The 19,047-nt window shown below is 33.7% G+C and overlaps 2 protein-coding genes across 2 annotated transcripts in view; one reads left to right on the forward strand and one right to left on the reverse strand.

Moving 5' to 3' along the window:
- The first annotated feature begins 7,932 nt into the window (after window positions 1-7,932).
- Window positions 7,933-13,008, forward strand: sertad2a (SERTA domain containing 2a). Its single transcript, XM_073843328.1, has 2 exons — window positions 7,933-8,072; window positions 11,861-13,008. The coding sequence occupies exon 2, from the start codon at window positions 11,872-11,874 to the stop codon at window positions 12,793-12,795; it is 924 nt and encodes a 307-aa protein (XP_073699429.1). The 5' UTR covers window positions 7,933-8,072; window positions 11,861-11,871; the 3' UTR covers window positions 12,796-13,008.
- A 748-nt stretch (window positions 13,009-13,756) lies between these two features.
- Window positions 13,757-19,047, reverse strand: part of aftpha (aftiphilin a) — a 7,377-nt gene continuing 2,086 nt past the window's right edge. Inside the window, exons 3-6 of the mRNA XM_073842533.1 lie at window positions 18,343-18,403; window positions 17,940-18,023; window positions 17,654-17,777; window positions 13,757-15,281 (exon numbers count right to left, since the gene is read on the reverse strand). Of these exons, the coding sequence (XP_073698634.1) occupies window positions 15,122-15,281; window positions 17,654-17,777; window positions 17,940-18,023; window positions 18,343-18,403 (429 nt within the window). The 3' untranslated portion in view covers window positions 13,757-15,121. The remainder of the gene's footprint in view (window positions 15,282-17,653; window positions 17,778-17,939; window positions 18,024-18,342; window positions 18,404-19,047) is intronic.

Genomic DNA, 19,047 nt, shown 5'->3' on the forward strand with positions numbered 1-19,047 from the left:
TAACTTGCTACTTATTTGAAAAAGTAACTTGTTACCTTACTAGTTAGAAAAAACTTGTTACTTATTTTCAAAAATAATTGGCATTACTGAAAAGTAATGTTACTTTAATTTAAAAGTAATCTGCTTATGTGACTTGTTACTTAATGAAAAAGTAACTGTTAATTAAAAAAGTAACTCAGATATGTTCCTGTGAAAGTAATAGTTATTTATTAGAAAAGTAATCTGATTACATAACTTGTTACTTAGTTTAAAAAAGTAACTCTTATGTTGCTTATATAAAAGTAATGTTACATTGAGAAAAGTAATCTGCTTATATAACTTGTTACTTAATGAAAAAGTAACTTAGTTAAAAAAGTAGCTCAGATATTTGCTTGTGAAAGTAATTTATTTTAATTGTTATTAGAAAAGTAATCTGATTACGTAACTTGTTACTTATTAGAAAAGTAACTCTTATGTTGCTTATATAAAAGTAATGTTACATTGAGAAAAGTAATCTGATTACGTAACTTGTTACTTATTAGAAAAGTAACTCTTAAATTGCTTATATAAAAGTAATGTTACATTGAGAAAAGTAATCTGCTTATATAACTTGTTACTTACAGTTTTTCTCAATTGCTAAAACACTATAACCAGTCTTTTGAACTAAAATTTCAAAACTATAACGCCATTTTTGAAAAAGCACACCCATTTCCCTAAACAATAAACACTATTCCCTGCTTTGACACATGAGTTATATTTGGTGAACTGTTACTGCAAAACTCTACACACAAATCCCTACATTTCTCAGTGCTTACACCATGAGGTCATTTAGAAAGCACAAGCATTCAACATTGTTCACTCAATCTGTGAAGTTTGAGCTCAATTAGCACACAATTATCCAAGTGGAAACACTAGGAGTCAAAATTTAGCACACCCAAATCAGAACCTAAAAGAAGCCAAAGTCAGCTTACAGTTTTTCTCAGTCACTTTGGTGCATTTCTCAGATCAGAAATGAAATTGTCAAAACTACTTGTTCAACATCCACATCATCTAGTCTCTTGTGCACATCATAAAAAGCTTCTCATTCTTCTGATCAAGTTGTGATTGCTTTGGTACATTCATACAGCTGATTAGATAAATTTGCCATGAATTTATTCAAGTGAATCTTGACTTTCACTAATGAAGATAATGTATATCAACCAATGATAAAGCAGTTCTCTGAAATAGCTCAAAGGTACATCTCTTGAACCTTCAATTGGAAAGCATATATAGACAGAGGACAACGCAGGAGTTACAAAATCTGACAGTAGACTTTCTAATTTTTATTTTTACCTTTGTGCCCATATTTATTTTTCTTTGCTGTTTCACAATGACACTGTAATGCATTTTTATTTTTTTTCTCATACCACTAGTACAGTACAAGTGTAACTGTGAATCCTATCCAGTCTTTTTCAATCAGTATCCCACATACAGTAATGTGTAATTTTGAAGAGGAAGAGTAGGAGGTGAAAGAGGAAGAGGAGGAGAAGAAGGAGGACGATGACGACAACATGGAAGAGACAGAGGAAGAGCAAGGACAAGAAGACAAGCAGTCTCCTATATTTTAGTTGATGAGTGCCAGGGTTGGATCAGGCATGCAAGAGGATTTGACCCCTGCTGCCTGGCCAGGGCTAATTTAGCCTGTGATGCTGAAGAGGTTCTTTGGCCAGTCCCAGACCAAAGACAGGATTCTGGGCAGAAAAATTATATTTTGTTGTTGTTTGCTGTTTTGTACTGTACTCTACAGTACATTAAATTAAGGAATAAAACACTTGCAAAGGCATATATTTGTTGTTTTCATCATGTGAAAAGTTTTTTATTTGGATTGTTTTGGTTGTATTGTTTTGAATTTATCTCATCAGTGTGTAAAACTGTGTTGTAGTGTGTGTGTTTTTGAGGATTTGTGTGTCATGTCTGAGAGCAAAGTTTGGTTTTTCAGCAAGATTGTGTTGTTTTGAGTGGAGAGCTTCATTTTGACCTCAATATAAGAAGTTTGGGGAATTGAGTTAGGAGTTGTGGATTTGTGTTTAGAGTTTCGCAAATAAGAGGCATAATTTCAAGAAATGTGTTTAAGCAATTGAGAAAAACTGTAATGAAAAAGTAACTTAGTTAAAAAAGTAACTCAGATATTTGCTTGTGAAAGTAATTTATTTTAATTGTTATTAGAAAAGTAATCTGATTACGTAACTTGTTACTTATTAGAAAAGTAACTCTTATGTTGCTTATATAAAAGTAATGTTACATTGAGAAAAGTAATCTGATTACGTAACTTGTTACTTATTAGAAAAGTAACTCTTAAGTTGCTTATATAAAAGTAATGTTACATTGAGAAAAGTAATCTGCTTATATAACTTGTTACTTAATGAAAAAGTAACTTAGTTAAAAAAGTAACTCAGATATTTGCTTGTGAAAGTAATTTATTTTAATTGTTATTAGAAAAGTAATCTGATTACGTAACTTGTTACTTATTAGAAAAGTAACTCTTATGTTGCTTATATAAAAGTAATGTTACATTGAGAAAAGTAATCTGATTACGTAACTTGTTACTTATTAGAAAAGTAACTCTTATGTTTAGGGCTGCAACGATTAATCGAACGATGTTGTGAGGCGCGTCTAGACAATGAAGCCGGTACTTTGATTAGTAGTAAATCTCCATCACGTGCGTTCAGCTGGAGCGGCAATTCAAACACCCCGCCGTAAATCACTGACAAGTCACGCCAAATCGCGCTGAAAATCGAATTCGAATTAGACGCGCCTCACAACATCGTTCGATTAATCGTTGCAGCCCTACTTATGTTGCTTATATAAAAGTAATGTTATATTGAGAAAAGTAATGATTACGTAACTTGTTACTTATTAGAAAAGTAATCTGATTACATAACTTGTTACTTATTAGAAAAGTAACTCTTATGTTGCTTATATAAAAGTAATGTTATATTGAGAAAAGTAATCTGATTACGTAACTTGTTACTTATTAGAAAAGTAACTCTTATGTTGCTTATATAAAAGTAATGTTATATTGAGAAAAGTAATCTGATTACGTAACTTGTTACTTATTAGAAAAGTAACTCTTATGTTGCTTATATAAAAGTAATGTTATATTGAGAAAAGTAATCTGATTACGTAACTTGTTACTTATTAGAAAAGTAACTCTTATGTTGCTTATATAAAATGAATGTGTTATATTGAGAAAAATAATCTGATTACGTAACTTGTGTTACTTGTAATGCATTACCCCCAAAACTTGTAAAGACATTTATAACGTTACAAAAGTTTTCTATATCAAATAATTGCTGTCTTTATGAACTTTTTATTCATCAAAGAATCCTGAAAATAAAAATGCATCACGTTTTCACAAAAACATGAAGCAGCACAACTGTTTTCAATAACAATAACAATAAATCAGCATATTAGAATGATTTCTGCAGGATCATGTAACACTAAAGACTGCAGTAATGATGCTGAAAATTTAGCTTTGATCGCAGGAATAAATTACATTCTTAAATATATTGAGATGGAAAACAGTTGATTTAAACAGTAATAATATTTCACAATTTTACTGTATTTTTGATCAAATAAATGCATTAAGCAGAAGAGACTATTTAAACGATCTTTTGCATCCAAGTACTTTCATGATCCATTCCTACAGCAAATGACTTCTTGCATGAAATCAAATAATTGAAGAAGCTTTCCCAATAAAATCAGCACCAGACGCGCACATGCCTGAACCGAAGTCTGACATCTGCACGCTTACGTGCTCCTGCAGAAAGAGACAGCTGTCCTCCAGAAGTCAGAGGTCAGGGTCAAGGACAATGCGGGAACACGTGCGACTCCTCGCCTTTATTTTGTCGGAGGGTTGCTGGGAGACGGAGGGTCGGGGGTCTGATGGGAGGAGCCCAGCGCAGCGGCAGCTGTTTGGGGGAGGAAGACGGATGGCTTTGGGATGAACAGAACACAATGTGAGCATGACAGACTGTTTACATACAAACACACATAATCCCATCAACATTACATTCATTACAACAGTTAGTTATTGGTGTAATCATCTCTTAATTGTGCAGAACTTTCTAGTGGGGTTCAATGTAAATTTGTGAGTTTTTCTGCCTTTTTCTGCTGCGAAGCGTTCCAGGATACTCTATGTTCATCTGTCGGGGCGAAAGGTTGAGTGTGTTTCTTTGTCTGTGTTTGATGTGGTTTTGAAGCAGACGTGTGTGTGTGTGTGTGTGTGTGTGTGTGTGTGTGTGTGTGTGTGTGTGTGTGTGTGTGTGTGTGTGTGTGTGTGTGTGTGTGTGTGTGTGTGCCATGATTCAGCTGCTCTGATTGACTGCTGCTTTATCTCCTTCCTCTTGTTCAGGCCATCTGGAGAGTAAGAGCTGAAGTGAAGGAGATGATGACCTACAGCACAGATGTCAGCATGTGTGGAAATATGTCTGAACGTTTTGACACACACACAGATTCTGATTTGCACGGACGTAAACTGAACGTCTACCTGGTTATTAAACTGCTAATATGGATTTTAAAAAGCAGTCTTGGAACAAAATGTTGTGTTGCTCAGATTATGGGCTTTAATAGTTTAGGAGAGCTAAAAAAGTATGCTTTGAATATCAAGTTTGTCTCAGATGTGTGTGGCTCTAGAAGAGGTCTCTTCAAACTCAGGTCCATAGAAATGATTGGAGGAAAACAGTGTAAAAATTCTTATTAGTATAACAACAAAAAAGTTTCTTAAAATTAATAAATGAATTAGATTTAAATAAAATTATTTAGATTTATATAAATTATGAAAATAGTTTTTTAAAATAATATATATTAACTATATTAGTGTGTGTGTGTGTTTATATATATATATATATATATATTATATAATAAATTAACAAATAAAATATACTTAAAAATAAATGAATAGGTTAAAATAAAACATTAAAATAAAAAGAATTACAATAAATAAAAATAAATTGATTTAAATGAATGAATTTGATTTAAATAAATAATAAAAGTTGGTTTTTAAAATAATATTAAAATGTATCTAAAAATATATGTTAAAAATATTTAAAGAAATTAAAAAATTATATAAAAAATAAATTTCAATTATAAAAAAATAAATTGGTAATAAAATATTATTAAAATAAGTGGATTAAAATGTGTTAAAATAAAAAATTATTACAATAAGCAAAAAATTCGTAGTATATTAGTAAAATTTAGATTGAATTAAAATGAATTTGATTTACATAATGAAAATTGGTGTTTAAAATAATATATATTAAATATATTGATATATATCCCAAAAAATATATAAATAAACATTTTAATACATGTTGATAATTTAAAAAAATATTTAAAATAAATTTAGATTATAAAAATAAATTAGTAATAAAATACGATTAAAATAAATGAATAATATAAGATAAAAATGTATTAAATTTATTTCAATAAGTAAAACAGTAAAATTAGATTAAAATAAATTAATTTATTAATTTTACATATATATTAAAAAAATAAACATATATTTAAAATAAATTTATGTTTAAAATATATAAAATTATGTATATTTAAATGTATTTGAAAATAAAATTATAATAATGACTTTTTTAAATAAAATATTTTAAATAAATTAAAATTACAAAAATAAATTAGTAATAAAATATGCTTAAAATAAATGAATCGATCAAGATAAAATGTATTAAAATAAAAAATAATTACAATAAGAAAAACATTAAATTAATAATAATTAATAATTAATTTTTATTTAAAAAAATTACAATAATCAATTAAAAAATAGCCTTATATTACAGTACATTACTAAAGACAGTAGAAAAACTTAATAGTATCTAAATATCTTCCAAATATTTTACATGTATTTATCATATTAATTTTTCAATAAAAGCCATTTTCCAGATTTCCTCTGGAGAAAGTTTGTATCTATAAAAAGAGTGTGGGTGTTAATATTGGCTGTTGACTGAAGTTGATGAGATCTCTGAAACTTTATTTGATCTTCATCTGATCTCTGAAGAAAAATGTGCACAATAAACTTCATCTGCGCTAGAATGGAGGATCAATACGAAATCTATTTAGCATTATTCTGCTATTTATCATTCTTTGCTGAAGAACTCGCGTTCAGTCGCTCCAGAAGAAGCTGTGGAGAGCTCGTTCCCTGAATGCTTCACATATTTGCGGCTTTTCCACGGGAGCGAGTAAAGCGAGATCACGTTCATTGACATATGCAGACTGGAATGAGAGAGAGAGAGAGAGAGAGAGAGAGAGAGAGGGAGGGAGGGGTGACATCTGTAGCATTGCGAAGTCTGATTCACTTGTGTGAATCGATTCACTCGGGCGATTCACTTGAACTCTTCAACAACTATTCTTTTGAGCGAGCAAGTGTTCCTAGCTTGTTAAGGTCAATTTTTTGTACAAAAACTGTTCAGTGATACTAATAGCTTCAATTTGTACTGTTAAATTTATTAAATGTTTGGGTCAAAATTGTCTTTTATGCCAAAATCATTAGGATATTAAGTAAAGATTATGTTCCATGAAGATACTTTGTCAATTTCCTACCGTAAATATATCAAAACTTTTTGATCAGTAATATGCATTGCTAAGAACATCTTTGAATGACTTTTAAGGCGATTTTCTCAATATTTAGATTTTTTTGCACCATAAGATTCCAAATTTTCAAATAGTTGTATCTTGGCCAAATATTGTCCTATTTATTGAGTATTCAGATGATTTAAAAATTGACACTTATGACTGGTTTTGTGGTCCAGAGTCACATTTATTTAATTTATACCACATTTGTGACCCTGGACCACAAAACGTCGTAAGTTACACGGGTATATTTGTAGCAATAGGCAAAAGTACATTGTATGGCCAAAATGATTGATTTTTCTTTTATGCCAAAAATCATTAGGATATTAAGTAAAGGTCATGTTCCATGAAGATATTTTGTCAATTTCCTACCGTAAATATATCAAAACCTAATTTTTGATTAGTAATGTCCATTGCTGAGAACTTCATTTGAATGACTTTTAAGGCAATTTTCTCAATCTTTAGATTATTTTGCACCCTCAGATTGCAGATTTTGAAATAGTTGTATCTCGGCCAAATATTGTCTTATTTATTCAGCTTTCAAGATATTGTATAAATCTTTTTTTTTTTTTTTTTAAATGACACTTATGAGTTCAGAGTCACATTTGTTTAATTTATATGAACCCTTCAACAACGATTCTTATGAGTGAGCAAGTGTTCCTAGCTTGTTACGGTCATTTTTTTTGTACAAAAACTGTTGTTTGGTATACTAATAGCCATAATTTGCACTGTTAAATTGATTAATTACCATCAACCAAAATCTTTAGAGGGTTGACAATGTTATCAAGAATAACTTTGACGTTTATTAGCAACCATAAAATATATATAGTTGTTTATTCCAATTATTACCACATTTGTGACCCTGGACCACAAAACCAGTCTTAAGTAGCACAGGTATAGGCTATAGATCATGTTCCATGAAAATATTTTGTAAATTTCCTACCATGAATATATCAACACTTAATTTTTGATTAGTAATACGCATTGCTAGATCTTAGTTCGAACTTCATATGAACAACGTTAAAGGCGGTTTTCCTTTTTCCTCAGATTCCGGATTTTCAGATAGTTGTATTTCAGCCAAATATTGTCTTATATATTCAGCTTTCAGATGATGTATAAATCTCAATTTCAAAAAATTGACACTTATGGCTGGTTTTGTGATCCAGGGTCACGTTTATTTACTTGCGCGTGACCCTTCGAGCGACAAGCGAGCGTTTCGCGAATCGAATGGAACGAATCGTTCAAACGAATCGGTTCAAACAAACGATTCATTCACAATATCAGTCGACATCTGCGAGCCTTATGTCACTCTCGAAGACTCCGCTTGTGGGAACGTTGAAGGCGGAATACATTCGACTTCACGAGCGCTACGTGAGCGCGCACTTCAAACGCGTCAAACACGGTAACGGGAACGACTCGGTGAACGGGATACGAGTCCGATGAGCAGCTCGAAGTCCCCGTTTGACCTGCATGCGGTGAGTTCACGATGGGCTTTTTACCTTTAACTACCAGTCGGGGTTATAGAAAGAACAAGAAGGGTAACGAATAGCCTTAGAAGTTAAAAACTTGTGTTATATGTATGACCGTGTGGTACATAACGTCTATTTGCTTACTGTAAGAGGTGTAATGTTTTGAGTGTCTCAAATGTCTTAAATAAACTGAGGTAAAACATTTAAAAGCTAGTAAACTACGCTAGGTTAAACAACAGACTGATGAAACTCGATCCGTATTTACTGCAGTAGTTTCTGCAGATGGTCAAGTGCGGGTTAATGCTATCAATCAGCGCTCATATGTTGTATTTTCAGCACTTCTTGCTTTACTTGAATTTTGAAAGCTTTCATTTTACTGTAAATCAGTTGAAGTTTCACTTTGATCAGATGTGGGCGTGCAGCGCTAAATGTCACGGCTTCGCTTTAGAGCTAGCAAACGGTTTGCGTTAAAACGAATTAAAATGTTATGTTATAATGTGTTTGTGTGAATATACACGAGTTTAACAGAAACTAATGAGAAAATAATACTAAGACTTTTTAAATTCATGTTCGGTTCATTTCTGCATGTCTTAATATGTGACCCTGGATCACAAAACCCAATCATAAGGGTCCATTTTTTAAAATTAAGATAAAATAGTTGTATCTCAGCCAATGATTGACTTATTTATTCAGCTTTCAAGATGATGTACAAATCTCAGTTTTTGAAAATTTGACATTTATGACTGGTTTTGTAGTTCAGGGTCACATTTATTTAATTTATATGAACCCTTCAACAACAATTCTTATGAATGAGCAGATGTTTCTATCTTGTTAAAGTCAATTTTTTGGTACAAAAACTGTTATTTGTTACTAATAGAATAGCCTTAATTTGTACTGTTAAATTGATTAATTGTGGTCAACCAAAATCTTGTGGAGAAATCATCAGTGTGGACAATGTTATCAAGAATAACTTTGTGTGAATGTGCAAATAATATTAAGACCTTTTAGATTCATGTTTGGTGGTCTTAATAACTTAATATGTGACCCTGGATCACAAAACCAATCAAAAGGGTCGATTTTTAAAAAATTAAGATTTATACATTTCAGATTTTCCAACAGTTGTATCTCAGCCAATGATTGTCTTATTTATTCAGCTTTCAAGATGATGTACAAATCTCAGTTTCTAATAATTGACACTTACTAATGACACATGATATGGTTATTGTCTGGGGAAAAAAATTGGGATTAAAAAGTAAAGATTATGTTCTAGAAGATATTTTGTAGATTTTCTACCGTAAATATATAAAAACTTAATTTTTGATTGGTAATATGCATTACTAAGAACTTAATTTGAATAACTTTTAAGGCTATTTTCTCAATATTTTGATTTTTTGCACCCTCAGATTTTCAAATAGTGGTATCTCTTATTTATTCAGCTTTCAAGATGATGTACAAATCTCAGTTTGAAAAAAAATTTACACTTATGACTGGTTTTGTGGTCCAGGGTCACATTTGTTTAATTTATATGAACCCTTCAACAACAATTCTTATGGGCAAGCAAATGTTAAAGTCATTTTTGGTACAAAAACTGTTATTTACTACTAATAGCCTGTACTGTTAAATTGATTAATTATGGTCAACCAAAATCTTGTGGAGAAATTATCAGTGTGGACAATGTTATCAAGAATAACTTGTGTGAATGTGAAAATAATATTAGATTCATGTTTGGTGGTCTTAATAACTTAATATGTGACCCTGGACCACAAAACCAGTCATAAGTGTCAATTTTTAGAAATTGAGATGTATACTTTATCTGAAAGCTGAATAAATAAACTTTAGATTGGTGTATGGTTTGTTAGGATGGGACAATATTTGGTTGAGATACAGCTATTTGAAAAACTGCAATCTGAGGGTGCAAAAAAAATCTAAATATTGATAAAATTGCCTTTAAAGTTGTCCAAATTAAGTTCATAGCAATGCATATTACTAATTAAAAATAAAGTTTTAATATATTTATGGTAGGATCTTTACAAGGTGTTTTCATGGAACATGATCTTTACTTAATATTTAAAGGACTTTTGGCATAAAAGAAAAATGGATCATTTTGACTCATGCAATGTATTGTTGGCTGTTGCTATAAATATCCCTTTGCTACTTAAAACTGGTTTTGTGATCCAGAGTCACATCGGTTAATAATTATATCGCTCTCCAAAACACTCATAACATGCTATATTTATAGTTCTATAATTCATATTAATGGACTAAATGTTCTATAATCCAGTGAGGTATTGAGCATCTTAGTGACTCAGTATTAGTCCAGCTCTGGCTGTTGTTCACATGATTGTTTGTCATTTAGTTTTTTTAGTTTGGCCAGTGGTGCAAACTCTTAACCAGAACTACTAACCAGTCACATTCATGGGAGGAAGTGAGGCAACAGAGTGCTCTGATTTACAGTAATCACAGCGTCCAGAGAGAGCAGTCATATGTGTAGTCATGAGGTGTCTCTGGCGAATGATTGTCTTCAGTTGACTAAGTGGAAAGTACAGTGAATTTGGCTATTCTACAAAGACCAAGCTCATTTTGTCTGCTAATTTATCTTATTATGTAAAAAAGAGGAACTAGTCATGTAAAAGTTTCATTTGGGAAGAATATTAATAAAAAATATGTAAAAAATAAAAAAAATGCATTTTACAGTAAAATATAATGGCATTTAATTGCATATTGAAATAATGTAAAAAAAAAAAACAACTTACTTGTAAATTAAAATATTATAAATAACATTTAAAATAAAAACACATTTTAGTGTTTTTTTCCAAGAATATTTTGCTTATTCATCATTTTATTAGTCAATTTTACTCATTCAAATTTAATTTTTAAGATAATACAAAAATATATATTTAACAATAATTCAGTTAATTACATGTACACAATAAGCTTTTTCTGCTCACCAAGCCTGCAATTATTTGATTCAAAGTACACAACTTCAAACACTAAAATTTTAAAACATTTTTACTATCTAAAATAACTGTTTCTATTTAAATATATTTCAAACTGTAATTTATTCCTGTGCTTTCAAGCTGAATTTTTAGCATCATTATTGCAGTCACATGATCCTGCAGTAATCATTCTAATATTCAGATTTCCTGTTTAAAAACCATTTATTATTATTAAGGATGAAAACAGCTGAGAAGAATTTTTTCAGGTTTCTTTGATGAATAGAAAGTTAAAAAAAACAGCATTTACCTGAAATAGAAATCTTTTGTAACATTATAAATGTCTTTATCATCACTTTTGATCAATGTAAAGCATCCTTGCTAAATAAAAGTGTTCATTTCTATCATCTCTTTCCCAAAGAAAAAAAATATACTGACTCCAAGCTTTTGCATAGTATAGTGTATAATGTTTCAAAAGCTTTTTATTTCTAATAAATGCTGATCTTTGGATCCTTTTATTCATCAAAGAATCCTGAAAAAAGTACTCATCTGTTTTAAATATTAATAATAATAAAAAAATTCTAGAATGATTTCTGAAGGATCATGTGACACTGAAGACTGAAGTAATGCTGAAAATTCAGCTTTGAAATCACAGGAATAAATACAATTTTTAAATATATTCAAATAGAAAAGAGTTATTTTAAATAGTAAAAAATATTACAAAATTACAGTTTTTGCTGTACTTTAAATCAAATAAATGCAGACTTTAAAAAACATTAAAAATCGTACTGTTCAAAAACTTTTGACTGGCTGTAATAAATATAATCCGCTTCACTTCATTACTGTGCGTTTGTCTCTCAGATATATGCTACATGTTGGGTAAAGGCCTGAAACGGAAGCTGGAGCAGGAGGATGAGAATGGCGTGATGAAGATGAGGATGAGCTGTCCTCAGGAGACGTCACCCACCTGCTACTGGCTCCAGCGGCAGACCGTGCTCAACCTCTCACTGCTGAAGCTGCACAGCCGTCCGGGACCCTCTGACCCAGGCCTGGCCCGCAGGGTGCTCATCACCAACACGCTCAGACACATCCAGGACGAGCTGAGAGATGAGGGCATCCCTGTACCCCAGTCGTTCTCCAGCAGCGGGTCTCCACTTGGTCTTGTGGACGGGTATCGGGAACGTCCGGCGGGTTGTGGGGTCGAGTCTCAAAGCGAGGGCAGTTTGACGCCTGTGTCACGGTTGGAAGAGGACAAACATCTGCTTCTTTGTCTATCTCCGTCTATTTCTAGACAACAACCTCCATCAACTGCTATAAAGGACAGCTTTACCTCAGCCCTGGCTGAAATTGAAGATCTGTGCCCGACTGTGGGAATAACCACTTTGTTTTCTACCGAGGCGGGACGCTCACTCACATCAGACCCTAATTTGGATGAATCCAGATATACAGACTCAGATCTTTCTGAAATGAACAGCAGTATAGACTCCGCATCATCGCTCTCTGACTCCGCCCAGTTTGCATTTAGCCACACCCCCTCACTCCTCGCAGATTTCTCATTGGACGATTTCCTGTTTACAGAAATAGACAGTTTGCTGTTTGACAGCACAACCTACAGCTCATCACTGAGTGCAAGCTCAGGCACATCAAAAGTCGTTTCCATGGTAACGGACGACTTCGTTAAGACGCTCGCTGGTTACGGTAACGTCGGGAGCCAGTCGCCGCTTCCGTCTAATCAAGCTTTCAAACTAGATCTGAACGAACTGGATCACATCATGGAGGTTTTGGTTGGGTCATGAATTGACATGCAAAACATTGAATTTGTACCTAATATTAAGGTCAATTGTGAAATTTTTTATATTATGGTATGTAGACCAAAAAGGTTACTATGGTGATGAACGTATATATGCGTATGTTCGTATATTTATTTTGATACAGTAACAAAGGGCGCACAATGTGATGTAATATATTGCAGCTATTTTGTGTTATAGAACGCAATTTTGATATTTTTCTCGTGGAAATTTCATATGAATTGTTATTTTAGTATTTAATTTTGAAAAAAATAAAATACCAAAATGAAATGGGTTTCAGCTTGTTCTTTTAAAACAGATTGAAAACCATGTCGTTTTAGTGCCATATTGAAAAAAAATATATAAAAATCTAAAATACTATGAAAAAAAAGTTCTAGTAGAATTCCACTTTGCTTCTGAAATTTTTCGTCTTTGCTCTCGTAACATTCCGACTTTGTCCTCGTAGAATTCCACCTTTGTTCTCAAAACATTTTGACATTGTTCTCAAAGAATTCCGACTTGTTCTCGGAGACTCCTGACTTTGCTTTCAAAACATTTAGACTTTGTTCTCGTAACATTCCATCTTTGTTCTTGTAGAATTCCGACTTTGCTCTCAAAGCATTTCAACTTTGTTCTCATAACAGAATTCTGGCTTTGTTCTCGTAACATTTAGACTTTGTTCACATAGAATTCCGAATTCGATCTTGTAATATTTAGAATTTGTTCTCGTAACATCCCGACTTTGCTCTAGAAACATTTTGACTTTACTTTCTAAGCATTAAAACTTTGTTCTCATAACATTCCAACTTTGTTCACATAGAATTCTGACTTTGCTCTCGTCAGTTAGACTTAGTTCTCGTAACATTCTGACTTTGTTTACGTAGAATTACGACTTTGCTCTCGAAACATTTTAACTTTGTTCTCAAAAATTTTTTATTCATGTCGTAAAAAAAACAGACATGAATAAGCATTTTCTCTTAAATTAGTTTAATTTCTTGTGTACACTTAAAGAAAATTTACACACTTGTTTGTTTTGTATTTTTTCAAAGAACCCAGGCATGCGCGATGGACCTCGGTACAGGCTCTTTAGAGATATCATTCATCTGTATGAGTTTTCCATAGGAATTTTCCCATAACAATTTTTACATGTTCCATAGTTTGACTGTACACAGTCCGAAGCCACAGTTAACTATGTAAGCAGTTCTTCTGTATATCTTTACAATGTGCAAAATCCTCCAGGAGACAGAATAAACAGTGACACAACTGAAACAAAAAGAACCGGGAGAAAAAAAAAAAACAATGTTTCTGGCGAACATTTCCCATCATGCACTCCTTGCTTACAGGAGCGCGGTAATGGCAGACGTCCTCCAAAAGAGTCACTTAAGATTTATCGGATTAAATAAAACACAGATACAGCATGACCAAAAACACAGGAAATGAGCAAAACGATACAGCAGATATTGGTCCCTTATTCTCAATATATCTATATATGTATATGTATATATATATTCAAGTTAATCATTCATTCAACGATTCCTTCACTACATTACAGTCCAAAGCCAGTGGTTTCAACTTACATTAAAAAATAATAATAAACAACAAAATGAGAACAGAAAAATGAGCAGCTAATGCAAAGATGTGATTTCTTTAGTTGTTGATGGACTCATCTACGGTCTGTCAGTGTGGAAAGCGAGTTAATTGTTAAACTACTTGCACAACAAAAAGATAAAGTGTTCACTAATGCCTGTGCGAAATTACAAGTAATAACAATATTGATTGTAATGTAGTAGCGATTAAAAACTAAGGCCTTTGTTACGCAAAATAGAAAGAAAATTTTGCAGGCGGTTTGGTTTCAAGTCGATATAAACTACGCATTTCTATATCTAAATACAAATCGGATCATTCACATCATCATTTGTGCCTTTGAAGGACTTTTAAGCCAGTGTTTCGATAAAAACAAACAACGAAAGTAACAAAGTGCCTCTTTCTCTCTCTCATACACACTAACTTAACTGAAGAATACTCGAAAGGAAATCTTCCCTGATTATATACAGATTGGCTCTAATATAAACACAAACTCTTTTCCTACTGTCATTCTAACAATTAAAATGCTCTAGTCGTTTCTCTTCTAAAGCGATCGATCATTGGCTGATTATCTCATCTGCTTTCTCTAATGTAGGACGATGTATTTGAACTTAAAAACGCCCAGGAAAATGACAAACAGGAGCTAGAAAACCAATAGGATGAAATTAAAATCATATCCGTCAGTATCGTGACAACTGGAGAGCGATACACAGAGAAAGAGAGGTGAGACGGCGTGGAGGTGAAGAACGCGTCAGTCGGGCGTGGGGGAGGGCGAGGAGGAGGGCAGGAGAGGAGTCAGTGTGGAGGGGAACATGAGGACTTTAGCCTGCATGAAGGACAGATCCGGCAGACCTGCGATCACTCGACGAGCCTCTTCACTCAGATTCTCCTCCTTCTGCACAGGCTTTCTGCTGAGAGATCAGACCGGTTAGAAAGAGAGATCAGAGAAAGATAGATGACATTATAGAGACGCATTTAAAACAGAGATCAGACAAATTAGAAAGACATCAGACAAATCAGAACACGAAATCAGACAGAACAGACATGGATCAGACAGATCACAGAAAGTGATCTCTTGTTCGGATCTCTCCGACTATTCTGTTTGGTCTACATTTAATCTGTCTGATCTCTTTCTGTGACCTGTCTGATCTCTTGTTCTGATCTATCTATTCTGTCTGATCTTTGTTCTGATCTATCTATTCTGTCTGATCTCTTGTTCTGATCTATCTATTCTGTCTGATCTCTTGTTCTGATCTATCTATTCTGTCTGATCTCTTGTTCTGATCTATCTATTCTGTCTGATCTCTTGTTCTGATCTATCTATTCTGTCTGATCTCTTGTTCTGATCTATCTATTCTGTCTGATCTTTGTTCTGATCTATCTATTCTGTCTGATCTCTTGTTCTGATCTATCTATTCTGTCTGATCTTTGTTCTGTCTGATCTCTTGTTCTGATGTTCTCTTGATCTTGTTCTGTCTGATCTCTTGTTCTGATCTATCTATTCTGTCTGATCTCTTGTTCTGATCTATCTATTCTGTCTGATCTCTTGTTCTGATCTATCTATTCTGTCTGATCTTTGTTCTGATCTATCTATTCTGTCTGATCTCTTGTTCTGATCTATCTATTCTGTCTGATCTCTTGTTCTGATCTATCTATTCTGTCTGATCTTTGTTCTGATCTATCTATTCTGTCTGATCTCTTGTTCTGATCTATCTATTCTGTCTGATCTTTGTTCTGTCTGATCTCTTGTTCTGATGTTCTCTTGATCTTGTTCTGTCTGATCTCTTGTTCTGATCTATCTATTCTGTCTGATCTTTGTTCTGTCTGATCTCTTGTTCTGATGTTCTCTTGATCTTGTTCTCTTGTTCTGATGTTCTCTTGTTCTGTCTGATCTGATTGCCTTTTCTGATGTCTGTTTCTGTGACTTATCTGACATACTTTTATTATGCCTGATCACTTTCTGTGATCTGTCTGGTCTACATTTGATCATAACAAGAGATCACACAGGTCACAAAAGGAGACCAGACAGATCAAAATGTAGATCAGGCAGATGACATAAAGAGAGCAGAACAATAGATCGGACAAATAAAATGTAGATCAGACAGAGATCAAAACAAGAGATCAGACAGATCACAGAAAGAAACCAGACAGATCAAATTTAGATCAGACAGATCACAGAAAGAGATCAGACAGAACAAATGTAGATCAGACAGATCAAATGTAGATCAGAGCAAGAGATCAGACAGAATATACAGATAGATCAGAAAGATAAAATGAAGATCAGACAGATCACAGAAAGAGATCAGACAGAATACAGAAAGAGATTAGAAGATGAGATCACACAGAATAGACAGAGAGATCAGAAAGATCAAATATAGATCAGACAGATCATAGAAAGAGATCAAAACAAGAGCTCAGACGACCAGAGAAAAAGATTGGACAGAATCAACAAGAGATCAGAACAAGGGATCAGACAGACCAGAGAAAAAGATCAGACAGAATCAACAAGAGATCAGACAGATCAGAGAAAAAGTTATCAGATCAGAGACAGATAGAACAGACAGATCTTATCAGACAGATTTAAATGAGATCCGACCGCTCAGTTCAGAGAGATCAGTGAGAAAAAACAGATCAGATTTAAAAGAGAGATCAGACAGGTCAGAGAAAAAGATCACACAGAATCAACAAGAGATCAGACATATCAGAGAAAAAGTTATCAGATCAGAGACAGATAGAACAGACAGATCTTAGATATCAGACAGATTTAGATGAGATAAGACTGCTCAGTTCAGAGAGATCAGACAGAAAAGACAGATAAGATTTAAAAGAGAGATCAGACAGGTCAGAGAGTAAGATCAAATAGACGACAAAAACAGATTATAGTGGTCAGTCAGATAAGACTGATCAGAAAACCATCAGACAGATAACTTCAGAACAGCTTTTCTACTACAGTTTTTCCACATTACATCCTAAATCAGTAGCTACCACAATTTAGAACATCCCGTTCCTGATTATTTGATCAGACTTATCTACGTTGGAACAAAAATGCAAAATAAGCATATTTTTCCAAGAGTAAAAACAAGATGCCATTATCCATCATTAACTAATAAACAATATGGGATATAACCTTGGGATATTTTGCATTTTTATTCAGTTTAACAGTCGGATCGAATAATAAGTCCATGCCTACGGAAATCCTGCTGTTCTGAAATCACCATGAACTGTCATGTGGCTCTCCCTGGTGGCCGAGCAGAAGTACTGCGAATGAATAAGGCTCACTGACCTGGTGGAGGTGCTGGTCTTCTCGACGGTCGACATGAGGCGAGCAAACGCATCCACGACTCTATTGCTACCCCCGCTGACGTCCAGCTTCGCTTGGGTCAACTCATACAGCTCCGGATCCACGCCTGCAGGCCATCACACATATCAGCACATTTTTGTGACATGCCAGCATATGTACGCATGCAACAAAGATCGTTTGAATGGACGGTTAAAGATATAGATGCAAATAGAGCAGAAATCAAGACCACAGACAGCTTCGGTGTTAAACTGGAAATGCTTCAGCAAACCTGGTATGGAGGTGGCCGTGCCAGAGGGCGACTCGTCCACAGGGCCGAAAAAATCGAGGTTGAGCAGAGATGAGCCTCCACTCGCTTCAGAACGAGGGATGGTGAAAGAGTAGAGAAAGGTTACGAATAAAGACAAAGAGAAAACAGGAAAGCGGAAGTTGACATATGCTCAGATCTGGATTAGTGATGAAAACTATGTGACTGGATTAGTGCTTGTTTCTGTTAGCGAAAAGCATGAACATAAACATGGAGACGGCTACTGTACAATTGTTAATTGTAAAGAGTTTAGTTTTCGAGACACAAGGCATGTTTCCATATATTTGAGAAGGAGAAAAGCTTCTTTCTCTAATCTTCTCTGTGACGTTCCTCTCTCAGATTGAGAGAAACAATTGATCGGACTTACCGTCCAGAGGGTTTGTAAGGCCACTGCTGCTCCAGTCAAACTGAACAGGAGGAAGAGACTCCTGATGACAGAAAGAGATCAGAACAAGAGATCAGACAGAAAGATCAGGAAGATCAAATTTAGATCAGACAGATCACAGAAAGAGATCAAAATACGAGATCAGAAAGAATAGACAGATCAGAAAGATCAAATGTAGATTAGACAGAACAGAGAAAGAGATCAGACAGAACACAAAGAAATCAGACAGATCAAATGTAGATCAGACAGATCAAAAAGAGATCAGAACAAGAAATCAGAATAGACAGAGATCTGAACAAGAGATCAGACAGATCACAGAAGAGATCAGAGCAAGAGATTAGACAGAACACAGAAAGAGATCAGACAGATCAAATGTAGATCAGACAGATCATAGAAAAAGATCAGACAGAATACACAAATAGATCAAATATATCAAATGCAGATCAGAAACAGATCAAAACAAGAGGTCAGATAGAATAGAGATTTCAGAACAAGAGATCAGACAGATCAAATGTAGATCAGAAAGAGATCAAAACAAGAGATCAGATAGAATAGAGAGACCAGAACAAGAGATCAGACAGATCAAATGTAGATCAAACAGATCACAGAAAGAGATCAGAGAGAATACAGAAAGAGATCAGACAGATAAAATGTAGATCAGACAGACCACAGAAATAGATCAGACAG

The sequence above is a fragment of the Garra rufa genome, chromosome 6 (assembly GCF_049309525.1).
Source record: "Garra rufa chromosome 6, GarRuf1.0, whole genome shotgun sequence".
Lineage (NCBI taxonomy): Eukaryota > Metazoa > Chordata > Actinopteri > Cypriniformes > Cyprinidae > Garra > Garra rufa.